The sequence below is a fragment of the Pipra filicauda genome, unplaced genomic scaffold (genome assembly GCF_003945595.2).
Source record: "Pipra filicauda isolate LSUMZ 115617 unplaced genomic scaffold, ASM394559v2 scaffold333_size800053_pilon, whole genome shotgun sequence".
Lineage (NCBI taxonomy): Eukaryota > Metazoa > Chordata > Aves > Passeriformes > Pipridae > Pipra > Pipra filicauda.
The window spans coordinates 154,241-168,891 of record NW_024104458.1 but is presented as its reverse complement, the minus strand read 5'-3'; the positions used below and the strand labels follow the sequence as shown (position 1 = coordinate 168,891).

Here is a 14,651-nt window from a genome sequence, read left to right as displayed (position 1 = left end):
TCAGGACACAGAAGCCAAACAAATGGCACTTGGGTGCATGAAAAGCCAAGCCAAGGAGTTTGGAAGGCATGGAAAGGTACCCTGAGACTGATGGGGTCATTGAAGGCAGACAGAGAGTGCTGGGGGCACCAAAAGACCCAAGGAGGGATTAAGAGTAAACTGAAAGGCACACAGAGGGCAACCTGGGCTGCACCAAAAGGCAAATGGTGACTCCTGGGGTGCCTAGAGGAATACAAGTGTTCTGAGATGTGCACGGGGCTCCCAGGCTGCACCCCGAGGCACAGTGAGGTACGTGGTGCATCCTGAAAAGCACACTGAGGCCACTGCGCACCACAAGGGGCAGGACAAGGGGAGAAGGATCACCTGGACAACCCCAGGAAGGGTCTGAGGGTGGTCTGGGGAAGCTCCCAAAACACTGAGAACATCTGCAGTCAGCCCATGCCCCGCAGGGTGCTGAGCTGCAGGCTGCTCTCCCAGCAGCGGGGCAGAGGGAGCTTGGAATTGTCCTGGGGACTCTGAGAAAAACCAAAGCAGTTCCAGGGACAGATCTTCCACTCACTGGTCTGCTGGGACATGTTTGCAACAGGTGGGTGCAGCCAGCTGGAGAAGGGTGTGGACCACAGCCTGCTCAGGGCTAAAGCCTGGCCATCCTGCCTCAGTGCACCCTGCAGATGCGGGGTCTCCTCCAGCAGTGGGACTCCCTGCGCAGGCTGTGGTAAAACACTACGACCGAGCCCATGAAGGTGCAGAAGAAGATGCTGGCAATGAAGGAGAACGGTCCAATGATGAAGAAGGTGATGTACTGTTCGGAGGACAGTGAGGTCTCCTGGCATTGCCTGAAGGACTCATCCCCAAAGGCCATGATCGGGTACTTGTTCAGCTGCTCCGGGACTCTGCAGAGGAGCAAACTCTTCTCTGGAAGAGAAAAGCAGTGCTGGTGGGCACACTGAGCATCTGGGAAAGGCAGGTGTCAGGGATAGGGGGATGGCAGTTCTGTATGGGACAGAGGGGACCAGGGCAGGAGGACAGGGGCCAGGCTGATCAAGATCACCCATGTCAGGGTACAAAGAAAGGGAGCTGTGGAGTTCAGGGATCATCTACGTCCTGAGCCCCAGAGAGTGGGATGGACAGGGAGATGGGCATAGGAAAATGGGTTTGGGGCAGGATGGCAGATAGGGCAGACAAGGTGGAGGGACTGGTTCCCAGGAGACAAATGTAGGGAGCATTCAGCAGCCAGGCTTGAGATGTCACAGAATGTCCCAGCCAGCACAAGTGCAGACGCACATTCGAGCTGGAATCAATCAGGAAGAAGTGGCAGCTAAAGCTTGCTGGCAGAAGTGTCTTTCACTGGAGCTCATGGGGAAAGAAATGTAGGATCAGAACCAGGTTCATGAAGGCTTTGGGGAAGGGGCTGAAAGCACTGCATCCTAGCTGGGTCAACAGCCTGACAGACAGGCTCCTCTTGCCCCTCAGGTGCCCATTGCTCTCCCCGTGACAGGACTGGTGCCACTGCTGGGGACAGCACTGGGTGCCTGTCACTGGGACATTGCCCAGCCCTCCCCTCCAGGCAATCCCTGCTGGTGACCAAGGTCAAAGGGTGGGCACCAGGTACAAGACCCAAGGATGTGTCCACCTAAGCAGACACAGGAGCTGCCATGGCCTGAGGACAGGTTCTGGGGAAGGTTACTGTACCCCAAGGGCACTGACCACCCAAGCCCTCGGGAGCCAGGTGAGGTCCTGCCTCAGCTCCTCCGGGGTGATCAGCCAGCCTGGAGCAGGTGGGGGCTTGGGGACACTCCGGGCACTCACCTCGTACTTTCTCCCTGTTGAGGCTGAGCCAGCGCCAGAGGGGCAGGATGCCACAGCTGCACACCCAGGGGTTGTCCTGCAGGAGAAGGGCTCGGAGCTGGGGCAGGGCGCTCAGCAACGCAGGCTCCAGCTCCCCCAGCCTGTTGCTGCCCAGGTTGAGCGTGGCCAGGCTGGCGAGGGGCAGGAAGGTCTCGGGGCTCAGCACGCTCAGGTGGTTGTGGCTCAGGTCCAGGTCCTGCAGCGCCCCGAGCCCCAGCAGCGCCCGGCCGTGGATCAGCTCCAGGCGGTTGTGGGGCAGGCTGAGCAGCCGCAGCCCGGGCAGCGGAGGGAAGGAGCGCGGCCCCAGCACGGTGATGAAGTTGTAGCCGAGCCACAGGGTGCTGGTGTTGGTCGACAGGCTCCACGGCACCTCGCGGAGGCCCCGCTCGCTGCAGTCCACCTCGCCCGGGGAGCAGCGGCAGGCGGCCGGGCAGGCGGGCGAGGGCGGCGGGTGCAGGAGCAGCAGGAGGGGCAGCACGGGGCCGAGGACTCTCCAGCAGCCCATGGTAGAGAGCAGAGAGGGCTCCTCGACCTGCGGTTACCCAAGGACAGGTTCCCCAGTGCCCGATGCCCTGCCCAGCCCCCTGTCCCTCGGCTGAGCGCGGCGGTGCCGGGGGAGCTGCTCGGCAGTGCCGCGCTCAGCTCCTGCAGCCACACGCGTTCCCCGCTCGCCCGGCCGCAAACCTGGATCAGGCTCTGTTCCCGGACCCGGTTTTCCTCGGGGTGGAGCTGAACTTTTTTCAGCAAATATTTTTGCAGTGATGCTTGCCCTGGCAAGGTGTGGAGCCGTGCCCTCGTCCCTCCCTCTGCCAGGCACTGCTCCAGCCAGGTAAGCAGCCAGTTCTGCGTAGCCTGGGATTAACTGCTTGTGTGTGCTGCAAGCTGGAGAGCTGAAAATAAGCAAAGCCAGATCCATCTTTTGGCCTCCATCCTCTCCAGGGGCATCCCCCGTGGGTGTGCTGCCTCACCAGCCATGTACAGAGGGGTGTGTGGGCCCAGGACCCCTGTAACTGGCTGAGCGGGACAGAATCATACCATCCACAGGTCTAACCTTCTGTGCTGTCCCACCATGCCCAGGGGTCCTCAGTGGGGAGCTCTGCTGGGAGACATGGGCTACCCCAGTGAGCCCAGCCCTTGTCCAGGCTCTGTTTGCCCCTGGCAGGACATCACCAGCCATGTCAAAATGAGGAGGGCTGGGATGAGGGTCCCATGGGCCACTCTTCTCCTCCCCCACAGGGTCACATGTCTGTGTGCACGTGGAGGGTCACCCAGGAGCCCCCTGATGACAATGCATGGGAAAGGTGAGCTTGCTGGGCTGTAGCCACCCAAAACCAGTTTACCCTCACCCTGGCACGGCAGTGCCAGTTTGAGAGGGCTCAAAGTCTGCCCCCACCCTGTTTACACCTGCTCCAGTTCAAAGCTGCCTGAAGCCCTGCAGCAGAAGGCTGAAGAGGAGAGGTGCCACTTCCCAGTGCCACTGTCCCTGGCAGAGCTCAGCAGGGATGGGGAGACCAGGAGACATGGCTGGCAGCAGCTTATCCCACTTACAGTCTGGAGTAGGGGCCTGTAGCAGGGCCACAGCCCCCACTCACACCCTCACACCCCCTGTCCCGTTCGGACCCTGGTGGTCACAGACCTGGAGGAATCCCTGTCACCTCTGCCCCATGGCCAAGGGGCTGGAAGGGCATCAGGGCAGGGCACAGCTGCACCCCAGGTCAGGACCAGGATGTTCCCAGATCTGGGGCAGAAGCAGCAGGCAGATGGTTTATTAATAGCTTCCCGAGGAGCTTTGGTTTGTTTATCTATCCTGCAGCAAACTCAGTTTGCTGCATTAATCCCCATCTGGAAATAATTCAGAGGAATCCTCCTGCCCAGCCCAGCCCTGGAGCAAGGGCACCAACCCACTGCCACGTGGAGCTGCAGGCCCAGCTCATCCCACCTGCAGCTATGGGCTGTATGGAGACCTGAATTTTTAGGGAGCCCCATCCCAAAACATTCTTACTCCCCAGGGACTGCATTGCCCACTGCCTACATCCACCTGGAATCAGATGAGAAGTGTAAAAATCATTGAAAAAATAACCCAAACCACCATTAAAAGCAAAATCATTTCTAGCTTTTGTGCTCAGAGAGTCCAGGAGGCCGAAAACCCATCTCAGCTCCTCTGCCAGCCCCTTGCTGTCACCGTGATGGCACATGGCAGGGGAGATGTCCCTGCCAGAGCCATGTCCAGACATCATCCTTTGCTTCTGCCTAGTCTCACTCCTGTTCTCCATATGTTGGCTGCACCCCACTGCAATAGCAGGTTGGGGTCCTGTGCCCCAGCAGTGCCACCACTGTCCCTTCACATATGCTGCCAGTGCTTGGCAGAGCATGGGTCTGTCCCTGTCCCTTCTCTGGAACAGGGGGACTCAGCACCTGCAAAAAGAGCCCAGATCCCTGTTCCCAGCCAGGGCAGCATTCACTGGTGTCCTGCTCCCCCTCCATGATGCCTCTTCCTGAGGTTTTGGGCTCCAAATGGAACAGCACAGCCTGGTCCTGGGGCCAGCACCAGGACAGGCTGCCCGGAGCACCTGCTCTGCAAGGACAGCTCGGGTGGCCTGTGCTGATAGAGGAGTCCTCCAGGGCACAGGGCTCAATTCTGGCCCTGCTCTGCCCAAAGTGCCAAACCAGGGTGCCCAGCCAGGGTGCCAAAACCATTCCCAGAGTGAAATGATGGAGAGGACGATCAACTCCTTCAGTGACCAGTCACTGGCTGGGAGCAGGGGAACGTGCACAGAGGCACATGGCAAGGGTCAAGCCCCACAGAGTGGTTCTGGTGCTGGGGGGATGAAGGGGAGCAGGAGTGGGAGTGCAGAGGTAAGAACAGGGGGCGTGGGACAGGAAGTCGTGGGCTTGGTCACCCATCACTGCTGGAAAGTTGGGACCCAAGGTGCTGGGCTGAGCACAGAGCCCTGCTGGTACCTTTGTACAGAGCAGTGCCTGGGGTAGGGGTGGGCCCTTCCCACACTCTTCCCACCACCCACCATTGTGTATTTGGGGCAAAATGAAGATAGAGGAGAAGGTGCATTAAGACTCAGTGATGGCTCTTATCCATTCCTTGAAGGCTTTAATTTCTTGTGTGTCCCCATGTAATTAAAGGTCCAAGGCAGGACTCCCATGGAGTCTCTGAACCACACCACACACACTTCTGTCTCCCCTGGAGCTCCCCAGGCTGAGCTCTGCTGGGAACATCTCAGCTGTGACTTTTTTATGGCAGGTGACACCAAGTGGCAGAGTTGTGCATGGTACAGTGCACAGTGCGGGTGCCCTGAACGGTGTGGGTGTCATTCACAGCTGGGTGCTGTGCACAGGGTGGGTGCTGTGACCAGTGTGGGTACTGTGCATGGGATGACTGATGGACTCCTCCAGCTGCAGCCCTGGCACCCAGTGCAGGCAACAGCCAAGCACCAGGACTGCCCAGGGGGCATGGAGATCCCAGCCATCCCCAGGGAGGCACAGGCTGGGGTCCTCTGCTGAGCCCCCAGGGGCAGTCAGTGGATCCCCGTGCTGAGATATTTATTTCAAGAGCTTATAAACAACATGGAAAACAGATGCAGAAAATGGGCTCTGAGGAAGGATCACAAGAGCTGCCCAAGCAACACCAAACCCTGCCCAAGAGCTGTTTTAGTGTCACCCTAGTGCTCCTTGTTTGGCCTCTGTTAACCCAGATCAGCTGCTTGGACTCCTGTCCTTGCACCCTGGTGTGGGATCAGGCAGGTGAGGCAGGGAAAGCCATGCAGGCAGCAAGGCACAGCTGGAAAAACAGTGGGGTTTGTATGTGCCTGTTTGTGGGGAGAGGGTCAGGCAGGAAAAACCAAATCTGGCCACAGAGCATGAGGCCAAGCAGGAGTTCCTGTGAGCTCAGCTCTACTCCTACACCAGAGTAAAGTAGCTGAAGCAACGTGTTGCGGCTTCCTAACAACTCTGTCATCCTCAATTTCAACCTTTCAGCTACCGTAATGCCAAAATTTCTTATGCAAATTGCCAGCAGAGCAAACACTTACAGGACAGAAATCCGGCAGAGCAGGGCACTTCTCCCCACACCCACCACAGGCAGGGTTTGCCCCAGCCTAACCCCAGGCTTACTGACAAATATGGCCAAGACATGCAGCCCAGCAGGGCCAACAGAGTGTCTTTAATAGGTGTGGAGCTTTCAGGGTGCTGGACGTGCTCCCCACAGCATCGCTGTGCCAGGCTCCATGTGCCTGCCTGGGGGATGCCCAGCGCTGCTGTCCCTGCTGCAGAGCCACGTGCACGGAGAAATGGAGCACGAGCCAGTCCTCGCTCAGGGACCAGGGAATGTCCATGACTGGACCAGATTTCTGAGTTGTCAGGTGGTCAGGATGAGGGGATGGAAGCATCCTCGTCCCCCCTGATGCACTCCAAATCCTGACAGGACGGGCTGAAGGGAGCCAGCACAGCCCCACTGCTATGTCCACACGGGGGTCTGAGGCATGGCGTAGGGTGCCCAGAAATGGTCCCGGGCTGCACCCCGGGAGCTCAGCTGCCCACGCACCGCTGGCAGTCCCCTCCTGGGGCTCAGCTGTCGAAGGCTGCGGTCACCCCGCAGCACAGGCACAGCCGGCAGCAGCCGCGGCGGGGGAACAGCGCCGGAGGCACCGCGTCTTGGCACAGCCCCGCCGGCTGCTGGGTCACCGCCTTCTCCTTGCACGAGCCCTTGGTGGGCGAGTCGGGCTGGGACCTGCCGGCCGCGCGGGGATGCTCTTTGTCAGCCTTGACGGCGAGGAATGTGGCCAGGTCGAGGTCGAGCATGGTGACCCCGCCGCGCGGCGTGGGCGTGTTTTGGCGGCACTGCGGGCAGGGGATCCAGCGCTGCTCGTTGGTGACGGCGTCGAGGCGCTTCAGGCAGGCCTGGCAGAAGGTGTGGCCGCAGTAGAGCCGCCGCGGAAGCCGCGCACACAGGTCGTAGGAGGAGTAGCAGATGATGCACTCGACTCGCTGGCTGCCCCGGCTCGGCGTGCGCGAGTGCGTCCCGACACACGGCCCCGCGTCCTCTGCCCGGGGGCTGCCGCCGGCCTGGGACATGCTGGGCGGGGGAGGTGGGGTTTAGAGGAGTCACCAGACCCGTCCGTGACTGGGGAGGGGGTCAAGGGGTGGGATATAACCTCTGCGTGCACCCGCCTTGTGGGAGAGATGGGGGAGTTCCCTGGGAGGCACCATACTCCCTGCCCATCATCCCTGCCTGCTGCCTGCCTGTCCCATGGCCAGCCCTGCCTGGAAGAGCAGGACCCTGTCACTGCAGTGGGTTGTCCTTGCATCCATGGAGGATGTTTTCCCACCCTCAGTGGGAGATCTGCCAGCCCACGGGGAATATGGTCTAGGCAGACCCCAGCAGCCTGCCTGGACCCTGCGTCCAGAGGAGACATGGGGGGAGCAGGAGTGGGGTGGCTGAGTGGGTCGGAGGGCAACACTCAGGGGACCAGGCAGTGCCACAGCCCTGCTCCTCCTCATCCCTGAGCTGTGCCAGGCCACCACAGCATGGCTGTCAGCAGCAGGGGATGGGCATGCGGGCTGGTGGGGAGGAGATGAGGGCTCCAGCTCATCTCAGCATCCAGGTGGGGTCTGGTACCACCAGCATATTAATGAACTTCTCCCAGAGGCCTCCAAGACCCTGTTCCCTCTCTTTGGGCAACCTCAACCATTTTGGTGCACGTCCTCCCCTTCTCCCAATTTCCCCATCCCTACCTGTATTGAGATGCTTCCCCAGGGCCTCAGAGTTGGTTGCAGAAGGGCTGTGCTGTCCCCGGGGGCTGTGACAGTCCCGTGGGGAGCATCAGGGGGCTGAGCTGCAGGAGCTCCCCAGCCACGTCCCCGTGGCTGCTGGTGGCCAGTAGTGGGAAGGGGCTCACCTTTCAGGGACAGGCGCTATCGGATCTGCTGCCAGGAAGCCAAGCCTGGGAGATTGGGTTACAAACACTGGATAACAAAGACCTCTGAAACATAAGCCCCAGGAGTGGGCGTTAACTGTCCATCTGTGCTTCACTAGCAGAGGGAACCATCCCTGTGAGGCCAAGGAGCTCTGGGTTTCACCGTGGGCAGAGGGCTTGGGCGTCGGCTGGATTTGGGCAGCAGCAACGGAGCCTTCCACATCCTGGGCCACCCCTCCTGGCCAGGAACAGATGTTGGCAGATGTTGGCCAGTAGAGACACCCCATCGCACTCCAGCCCACACGTGCCCAGGTGATGAGGACTGTGGGGACAGCAGTGACCGGGCTGGGAGGGCATGGCAAGGCTCCAGGCTGGCAGGGGTGGCAGGGCTGGGGCTGGCACAGGGACACTGAGGCTCCAGCCTGCTCTGAGCTGGCAGTGCCCACACATGGGGTGGTGCTCCTCCTCCGGTGCCTGGGGGTGACATGTCCATGACCTGCCTCTGCTGTCCCAACTGGAGCTGCAGGGTCTGGCGCTGGGGGTGAGTTACTGATGGTCATCACCAGGCTGGGGGAGCCCAGCACCCCCCTGGGACACCTGCATGACCCAGGGGAGGCAGCAGCACCAGGGAGGTGGCAGGCTGTCCCCACAACTGCCAGCTCCCCTGCCCGGGGGTCCAGCGGCTCCAGCCTCAGCACAGAGGGTGCTCCAGATTGGAAATAGAGAGGGTGGTAGTGAGGCAGATCCTAGGCACAGGATCCTGGAGGAGAAAAGCCTATCCTGGAGGCAGAGCAGGACTGCCAGGACACCTGACAGCATTCCTGCATGGGAGCAGGAGAGGGCAGCAGCTCCCACTGCAGGCACAAACAGGCAGCGGTGCAGGCAGGGAGACAGGCAGCCCTCTCCCGTGCTGCCTCCTCACCAGACATCTCAGCAGCCCTCGGGCCACATTTCCAGCACTCCCTGGAGAAAGAATTGGGGGTTTTGGAAACTGAGAGCCCCACAGGATCGCTGGGCTCTGCAGAAAGACTGTCCCCAGTGCCTGGGAGCAAAGCACCAGCACTGGCAGCACAGCACCTTTTGGGGCACATGTCCTGATCCTGATCCATCCTCTGTCACAGGCTTCCCCAGGCAGCGCACATGGTGTGCATGTGCCCACAGATCCCCAGGAATGAGGGTGGCATCCCATAGCAAGACTTTGCCCTCCCCTTGCCAGGTTGGTGGCAGGCACAGGACAGCAGGGCCAGCTTGGGACAGGGCTGTGCCAGGGACCTCAGTTTTGGCCAAACCCACGGGCCGAGGTGGGGGCAAGAGCCATCTGCCCTGGGCGGGTCAGGAACCATCTGTGTGGGATTGCCACTGTGCCCTGGCATCTCAGGGTACCCCCCTGCCTGCCTGCAGGGGTTGGCAGCCCCTTGGTGCTAACAACCAGGACAGAGCTGGCTCCCAATGGCCACAGCATGCTGCCTCCATGGCCATGGGCCCGGGGACATGCTGGGTACGTCCAGGCATGTCCCAAAGCTGGCAGGCAGTCTCCGACCCACCTGAAGCACAGTGAGGGGGTGGCTCACCTGCTGCAGGGACAGGGATGGCACAGGCATGTGTCAGTCCCTTAGGCCACAGGAAACCCTGCCCAAAAAGGGTGAGAGGGGTGGGTTTGGCTCAGTGCACAAGTGGGAGTACCCCTGGCACTGCTCAGAGGTAGTGACCCCTCTGGCTGCCTCTCTCTCTCTCTCACACACACACACATACACATCTTGCCTGCCCTCCTGCCCCTCTCCAGCCTCTGCCTGTCCCCTGGCCATCAGCCCTCTTGTCCCCTCCCCGGTGCCAGCAGAGCTGTGTCCCACCGAGGGGCTGTGCCCAGCTGCCCTTGGCCATTCCTGCCCATTGCTGCACCCCACAGGGAGCCCTTGGTGACATGGGCTGTGCATCTGCCATGCTGGCACTGAGGGCACCATGAGCCCTGCCAAAGCACCTGGATCCAGGCACAGGCAATCATGGAATCATTAAGGTTGGAAAAGACCTTTAAGATCATTGAATCCAACCATCAACCCTACACCACCACCATGTTAACCATTGAACCATGTCCCCATGTACCACATCCACACATTTTTTGAACATTTCCAGGGATGGTGACTCCACCACTTCCCTGGGCAGCCTGTTCCAATGCTTTACAACTCCTTCCATGATTTATTTTTTTCCTAATATCCAATCTAAACCTCCCCTGGCAAAACTTGAGGTTATTTTTGCTCGCTCTTGTCACTTGTTACCCGAGGGAAGAGACCGACCCCCACCCCAGTACAACCTCTTTTCAGGGAGCTGTAGGGAGCGATAAGGTCTCCCCTCGGGGAAGGCAGATCTGCAATCAGCAGCGACACCCACGGGTGGGAAAGGTCTTTTCCTGTTCCCAGACCTCAACCCCGAGCGCTGCAGGGACCTTCGGCACCGCGGGGTGGGGAGCGGCACCCTGAGGGAGAGCAAAGGTGAGATCCAGGTGAGCCAGAGCCCTGCACCACCACCCACGCTCCAGAGGCAGAAGGTGGCGATCGCCCAGCTAAACCCTCCGCACCCCTGAGCACCTTTCAAAGAAAAAACGCACCCAGGGAACACCCCGGGACTCTGCACGCAGCTGCCCGGGTCACCCAGAGCCCTGCCGAGGTCTGGGGCAGCAGCCCCTCCCCTGCTCACCCCCCCCGGCTTTCCTGCTGCCTCCAGTTTAATCATTGCCCGGCTGTCTGGCAGGCTCTGCCCGGCCTCTCCCGGCGTGTTTGCCATCGCCCCGGGGTTAGGCAGAGCGAAGGGCAGCGATGACACACTGCAGATGCTGCACCCTGCCAGTGCCCTGCCCGGGCCCTCACCCCTCTGCCCCCCTGCCCACAGCAGCCCCTCAGCCCCGGGGCTCTGCCCAAGGAGCCCGGCACCCCTCGGGGACAGTTTTCGCTCCCCAGACCGTGCGTGTTGAGCACGTCAGAGACCCGGGACCCCGGGCAGCCTCTGCGGGCTCAGCCGAGCCACGGCGGTGACGTGGCCCCTGCCCAGCCACGCCCGGGTGGGCTCCAGAGCCGGGCAGGGCTGGCGGCGGGGACACGAAAGCAAACAAGGGGTGGATCTGCTCGTCCCCGAGCCAGCACTGCCGCGCTCTGGGCAGGGTGAACAAGAGAGCTCCTTGTGCAGGGCTGGCACCGCGGGGCCGTGTCCCTGCCAGCCTCCACCTGCGAACCACAACCCCCCCGGCCACACGCCGGAGTGGGACCTGGGCCAAGCAGGGCTGCCAGGGCAGGGGGCAAACTGGCAGGGCCAAACCTCTGTCAAGCCACTGCCACCCCAGCCCAGCATATCCCACGGCAGTGGGATTTCAGGGTTAGTGGGCTTCCAGGCAGTGGTGTGCTCCTGCTTGTGCTGGGCTCCCAGTGCTGGTGGGATCCCAGTGCTAGTGGGATCTCAGTGGAGGTGGACTCCAAGTAGTGGTGAGTTCCAAGCAGTGGGGGGCTCCCAGTGTTAATGGACTCCCACGGGGTCACAACCAGCCAGAGCAGTGCCCCAAAGCTCACCTAGCTGCCCCAGCCAGGAACTTACCCCTTCCCCAGTCCCTCCCAGACTCCTGCACTCTTTCCAAAATACAGGACAACCATCCAGCTTAGCAGGGCTGGACTGAGCACCAGCCAGTGTCTCTAGGTGGGCAGGAGCAGGCTGTACCTGAGCAGTGTTGGATCCCAGCTGGTAGCAGGGTGGCAGCCAGCCAAAGAGCTCAGCCTGACACTGCCATTGCCACGAGTCAGCAGTGCAACAGTTAAGCCTGGTTTGGAGGCTTTTGCACTGCCCTGACACAGCCTGCCAGGATAAGCAAGAAGTAACACGGGAATCCCGGAAAACGCAGGGTGGAGGGAAGAGGCACACTTTGTCAGGGGAGGAGATGACTGTAACTTTATTTGCAGCACCCTGAAGTCATCTGCTAACACAGGCACCCTTCCCAAGCCCCTGCTCCCGCAGACCAGGCAGTTCTGCAGCAGCTGCGGTGCTTGTGCTGCTGCTGCCTGGCAGTGCCACTCCCCCTGGGATGCCAACACCACGGAGGGATTCCAGCACCACGGAGGGACGTCAACACCATGGCGGGACGTCAGCACAATGGCAGGCTTGTTCCAGGTCGATGGTGCCAGACCCAGATGACTCCCAGCCTGGAGCCGCCCCAGGATGTTGTGAAGAGCCAGATGGTTTCTCGCTCGCCTTTCGCCGTGTCCAGGGGGCTGCAGAAGGCAAAAGCTGGGGATCTGCACCACCAGCAAGGTGCCCCCCAGTGCCACCCTGCTGCTGGATCTGGGCTAGCCCTCTGCACTGGAGCCAGTCCCAGTGCTCTGGGATGGAGATGGTATGGGCAGTTGTGTCCAGTGCCCTTAAGCCTGGCAGGAGGAACCGAATGGGGCTGGGGGTTTCCCAGCACTGGGATGTTAATGCTCACATCCATGCTGTGCTACCCGGTGCTGCCCTGGGACATGGCCTGGCACTCTGCCATGCTTTGGCTGCCTGTCCTTCCTGCCTTCTTCCCTCTGTCCCGGGGTAGTGTGACGAGGAGGAGCAGGACCCAGCTGGAGCTGGAGCTGGAGCTTGGCACAGGGCGCTGTAGCATCCCCATGATTCTGGGTGTTCAGGGAATGACTCAGTTCTGGGGAGGTGGGTCCCCATAGCAGCTGGAGGCATGTCCCTGGCTTCTTTCCACTGCTCCAAGGTAGTCATGATGTCCTCCTCTGCCATGCACACAGGACTGCCATTATCCAAACCTATCCATTGGCATGCAGGCAGTGCCTGCACCTTCCCAGACGTGGAGATTTCCCAGCCTGGGGAGACTGGCAGGGGCAGCGTACAGGATTACAGGCTCAAAGTTCTGCCCCGTCCCCAGTGCAGGCACTTCTTGGTGGCGTCTGCCCTGGCACACATCATCCCCAGGGCTCCTGGGCCCCACACTGGGCTCTCGGGACCTGGCAGGTGCCCATCACCAGATTATCTGGCTGAAAAGCTCACAGGTGAAAAGCAATGTCAGAGTCCAACCAGTGCCAGGTCCCAGCTGCCAGCTCTGCCAGGTGCCAGGGGCAGCTCCCTGGGGTGCCCAGGCCAGCAGCCTTGTCCCCGTGGGATCACCAGGCCTCATCCCATGGTCGGCATGACCCACGGGTGCAGGGAAGGCCCTTAGGAGATGACGCAGCAGCACTTTGGGCAGCAGGGGCACCACCTGCAGCAGCCACACCGCCTGCCAGCCCCCTGCTCCTGAGCCCTGGGGGGCTTGTCCAGGGTGACGGTGTAGAAGGAGGCAGACGATTCACCATTGGGCATCCTCAGGCTGGCATAGGGGTTGTAGGGACGGGACCAGGACTTATCTGTGGAGATGGTTGGGCTGTTCCAGCCATTAGCAGAGTCTACCTTCTCCTCCATGCCATAGGCGGGCACTGCTGCGGGGTTGGCAATGATGGTGGGCTCATCCTTCAGGTAACGAGTGATAAAGCTTTGCTGGAACTGCTCCCGTGGAATGTTGACACTGGCATAGGGGTTCTCCAGGCTGATGGCTCGATCCATCTCCCTGCTCCTCATCAGCACACGCGGCCTGTCTGGCACTGCCCACCTCCTGCGAGGCAGAGACTCTGTTAACCCAGGGTGTGGGGCGTCACTGCTGGGGTTGTTCTCACATCACGCAGAAGGGACCCCTAGCAGACCTCAATGGTTGGGGTGCAGACCCTGCTCCCCCCTCCTCCCCAGCCCCAGAGTACCCTGACATGCAGCACTTGGGCCAAGTGGCCCTGTTGGAAAAGCTGAGAGAGGAGGCAGGAGAGGGTGGAGCAGGGAGCCAAGGGGGTGAGCAGGGTGCTGGGGGGCAGAAGGGGGTGCTGGGTGGGAGACAGTGTGCAGGTAGGGCAGTGGGGTGGGGTACGAAATTGGGGCGGGGGGGCGGAGACAGGTCTCAGAGGTGGAGCGAGGAGAGAGGAGAAAGGGGGTGCAGGAGGGTGGAGAGACAGAGAGGGAAGAAAGAGGGGACAGGACAGGGGGAGTAGAGAGTGGAGCTGGGGACGCGACAGGCGGGGGGAGATGGGGAACTGGGGCGGGACGGGGGCAGGGGAAGAAGGGGGGCAGGCAGGGGAAGGGGGAACAGGCAGGGTGAGGGCAGCGCTCGCCCCCGGCACTCACCGACCGCGCGGCTCCGGCCACTGCGGGGCCGCTCTGCCCCGGCTGCGCTTCCTCCTGCACGGACCGCCCCGAGCGGCGCCGCCCCGACCGACAGACAGACAGACAGACAGAGCGGCCCCGAGCGACCGTCACCCAACACCCAGCGCCGAGCGACCGACACCCACCCACTGGCATCCCCCGCCCCAGCACCCACCCACCAGCCCGGCCCACACCGAAACTACACACTGGGCAAGGGCCACAAGGATCTGGGCACCAGTACCAGGCACTGGACACTGGGTACTGGACAGGGACATTGGTCAGGGGGCACTGGGCACTGGATAATGGGAGTTGGACACTGGATAGAGGCACTGGGCACCAGACAAGGCCACCAGTACTGAACATTGTGCACCAAGCACCAGCACTAGTCACTGGTACCAGGCACTGGGCACTGGCACCAGGCAGTGAATACCAGCACCAGCATAGAACTGGTTTGGGGCACTTGCACCAGCACCACGCAGTGTGCAATGAACACCACACAGCAGGCAGTGCCATCATGCACCATCACCACTGCCAGGACTGGGCACTGACACCAGAACAGGCACCAGGACCATCCCCTGGCACCAGCACTGTGTGCCATGCGCTGGGCACTGAGCTCCAGCACTGGTACCACACTGGTGCTGGGCAGCAGGCAGGGATGGAAGGGGAGGCACTGCACATCAGGGG

The 14,651-nt window shown here is 61.3% G+C and overlaps 3 protein-coding genes across 3 annotated transcripts; all 3 read right to left on the bottom strand.

The window, feature by feature from the left end:
* Positions 1 to 655: 655 nt before the first annotated feature.
* LRRC26 (leucine rich repeat containing 26) lies at positions 656 to 2,353 on the bottom strand. The gene is made up of 2 exons (XM_027727068.2): positions 1,810 to 2,353; positions 656 to 915 (listed from the first exon to the last, which is right to left on the bottom strand). The coding sequence occupies exons 1-2, from the start codon at positions 2,351 to 2,353 to the stop codon at positions 656 to 658; spliced, it is 804 nt and encodes a 267-aa protein (XP_027582869.1).
* A 4,073-nt stretch (positions 2,354 to 6,426) lies between these two features.
* LOC113991063 (RING finger protein 224) lies at positions 6,427 to 6,933 on the bottom strand. Its single transcript, XM_027727067.1, has one exon. The coding sequence runs from the start codon at positions 6,931 to 6,933 to the stop codon at positions 6,427 to 6,429; it is 507 nt and encodes a 168-aa protein (XP_027582868.1).
* A 4,746-nt stretch (positions 6,934 to 11,679) lies between these two features.
* On the bottom strand, positions 11,680 to 13,444 carry CYSRT1 (cysteine rich tail 1). Its single transcript, XM_027727114.2, has one exon. The coding sequence runs from the start codon at positions 13,356 to 13,358 to the stop codon at positions 12,960 to 12,962; it is 399 nt and encodes a 132-aa protein (XP_027582915.2). The 5' UTR covers positions 13,359 to 13,444; the 3' UTR covers positions 11,680 to 12,959.
* Between the last annotated feature and the right edge of the window lie 1,207 nt (positions 13,445 to 14,651).

What these genes read in the sequence shown, in the direction of transcription:
- LRRC26 (XM_027727068.2), bottom strand. Translation starts at nt 2,353, where the DNA reads ATGGGCTGCTGGAGAGTCCTCGGCCCCGTGCTGCCCCTCCTGCTGCTC. An exon ending in CAACAGGGAGAAAGTACGAG is followed by an intron (nt 916 to 1,809) that starts GTGAGTGCCCGG and finishes TTTCTCTTCCAG; the next exon opens with AGAAGAGTTTGCTCCTCTGC.
- LOC113991063 (XM_027727067.1), bottom strand. Translation starts at nt 6,933, where the DNA reads ATGTCCCAGGCCGGCGGCAGCCCCCGGGCAGAGGACGCGGGGCCGTGT.
- CYSRT1 (XM_027727114.2), bottom strand. Translation starts at nt 13,358, where the DNA reads ATGAGGAGCAGGGAGATGGATCGAGCCATCAGCCTGGAGAACCCCTAT.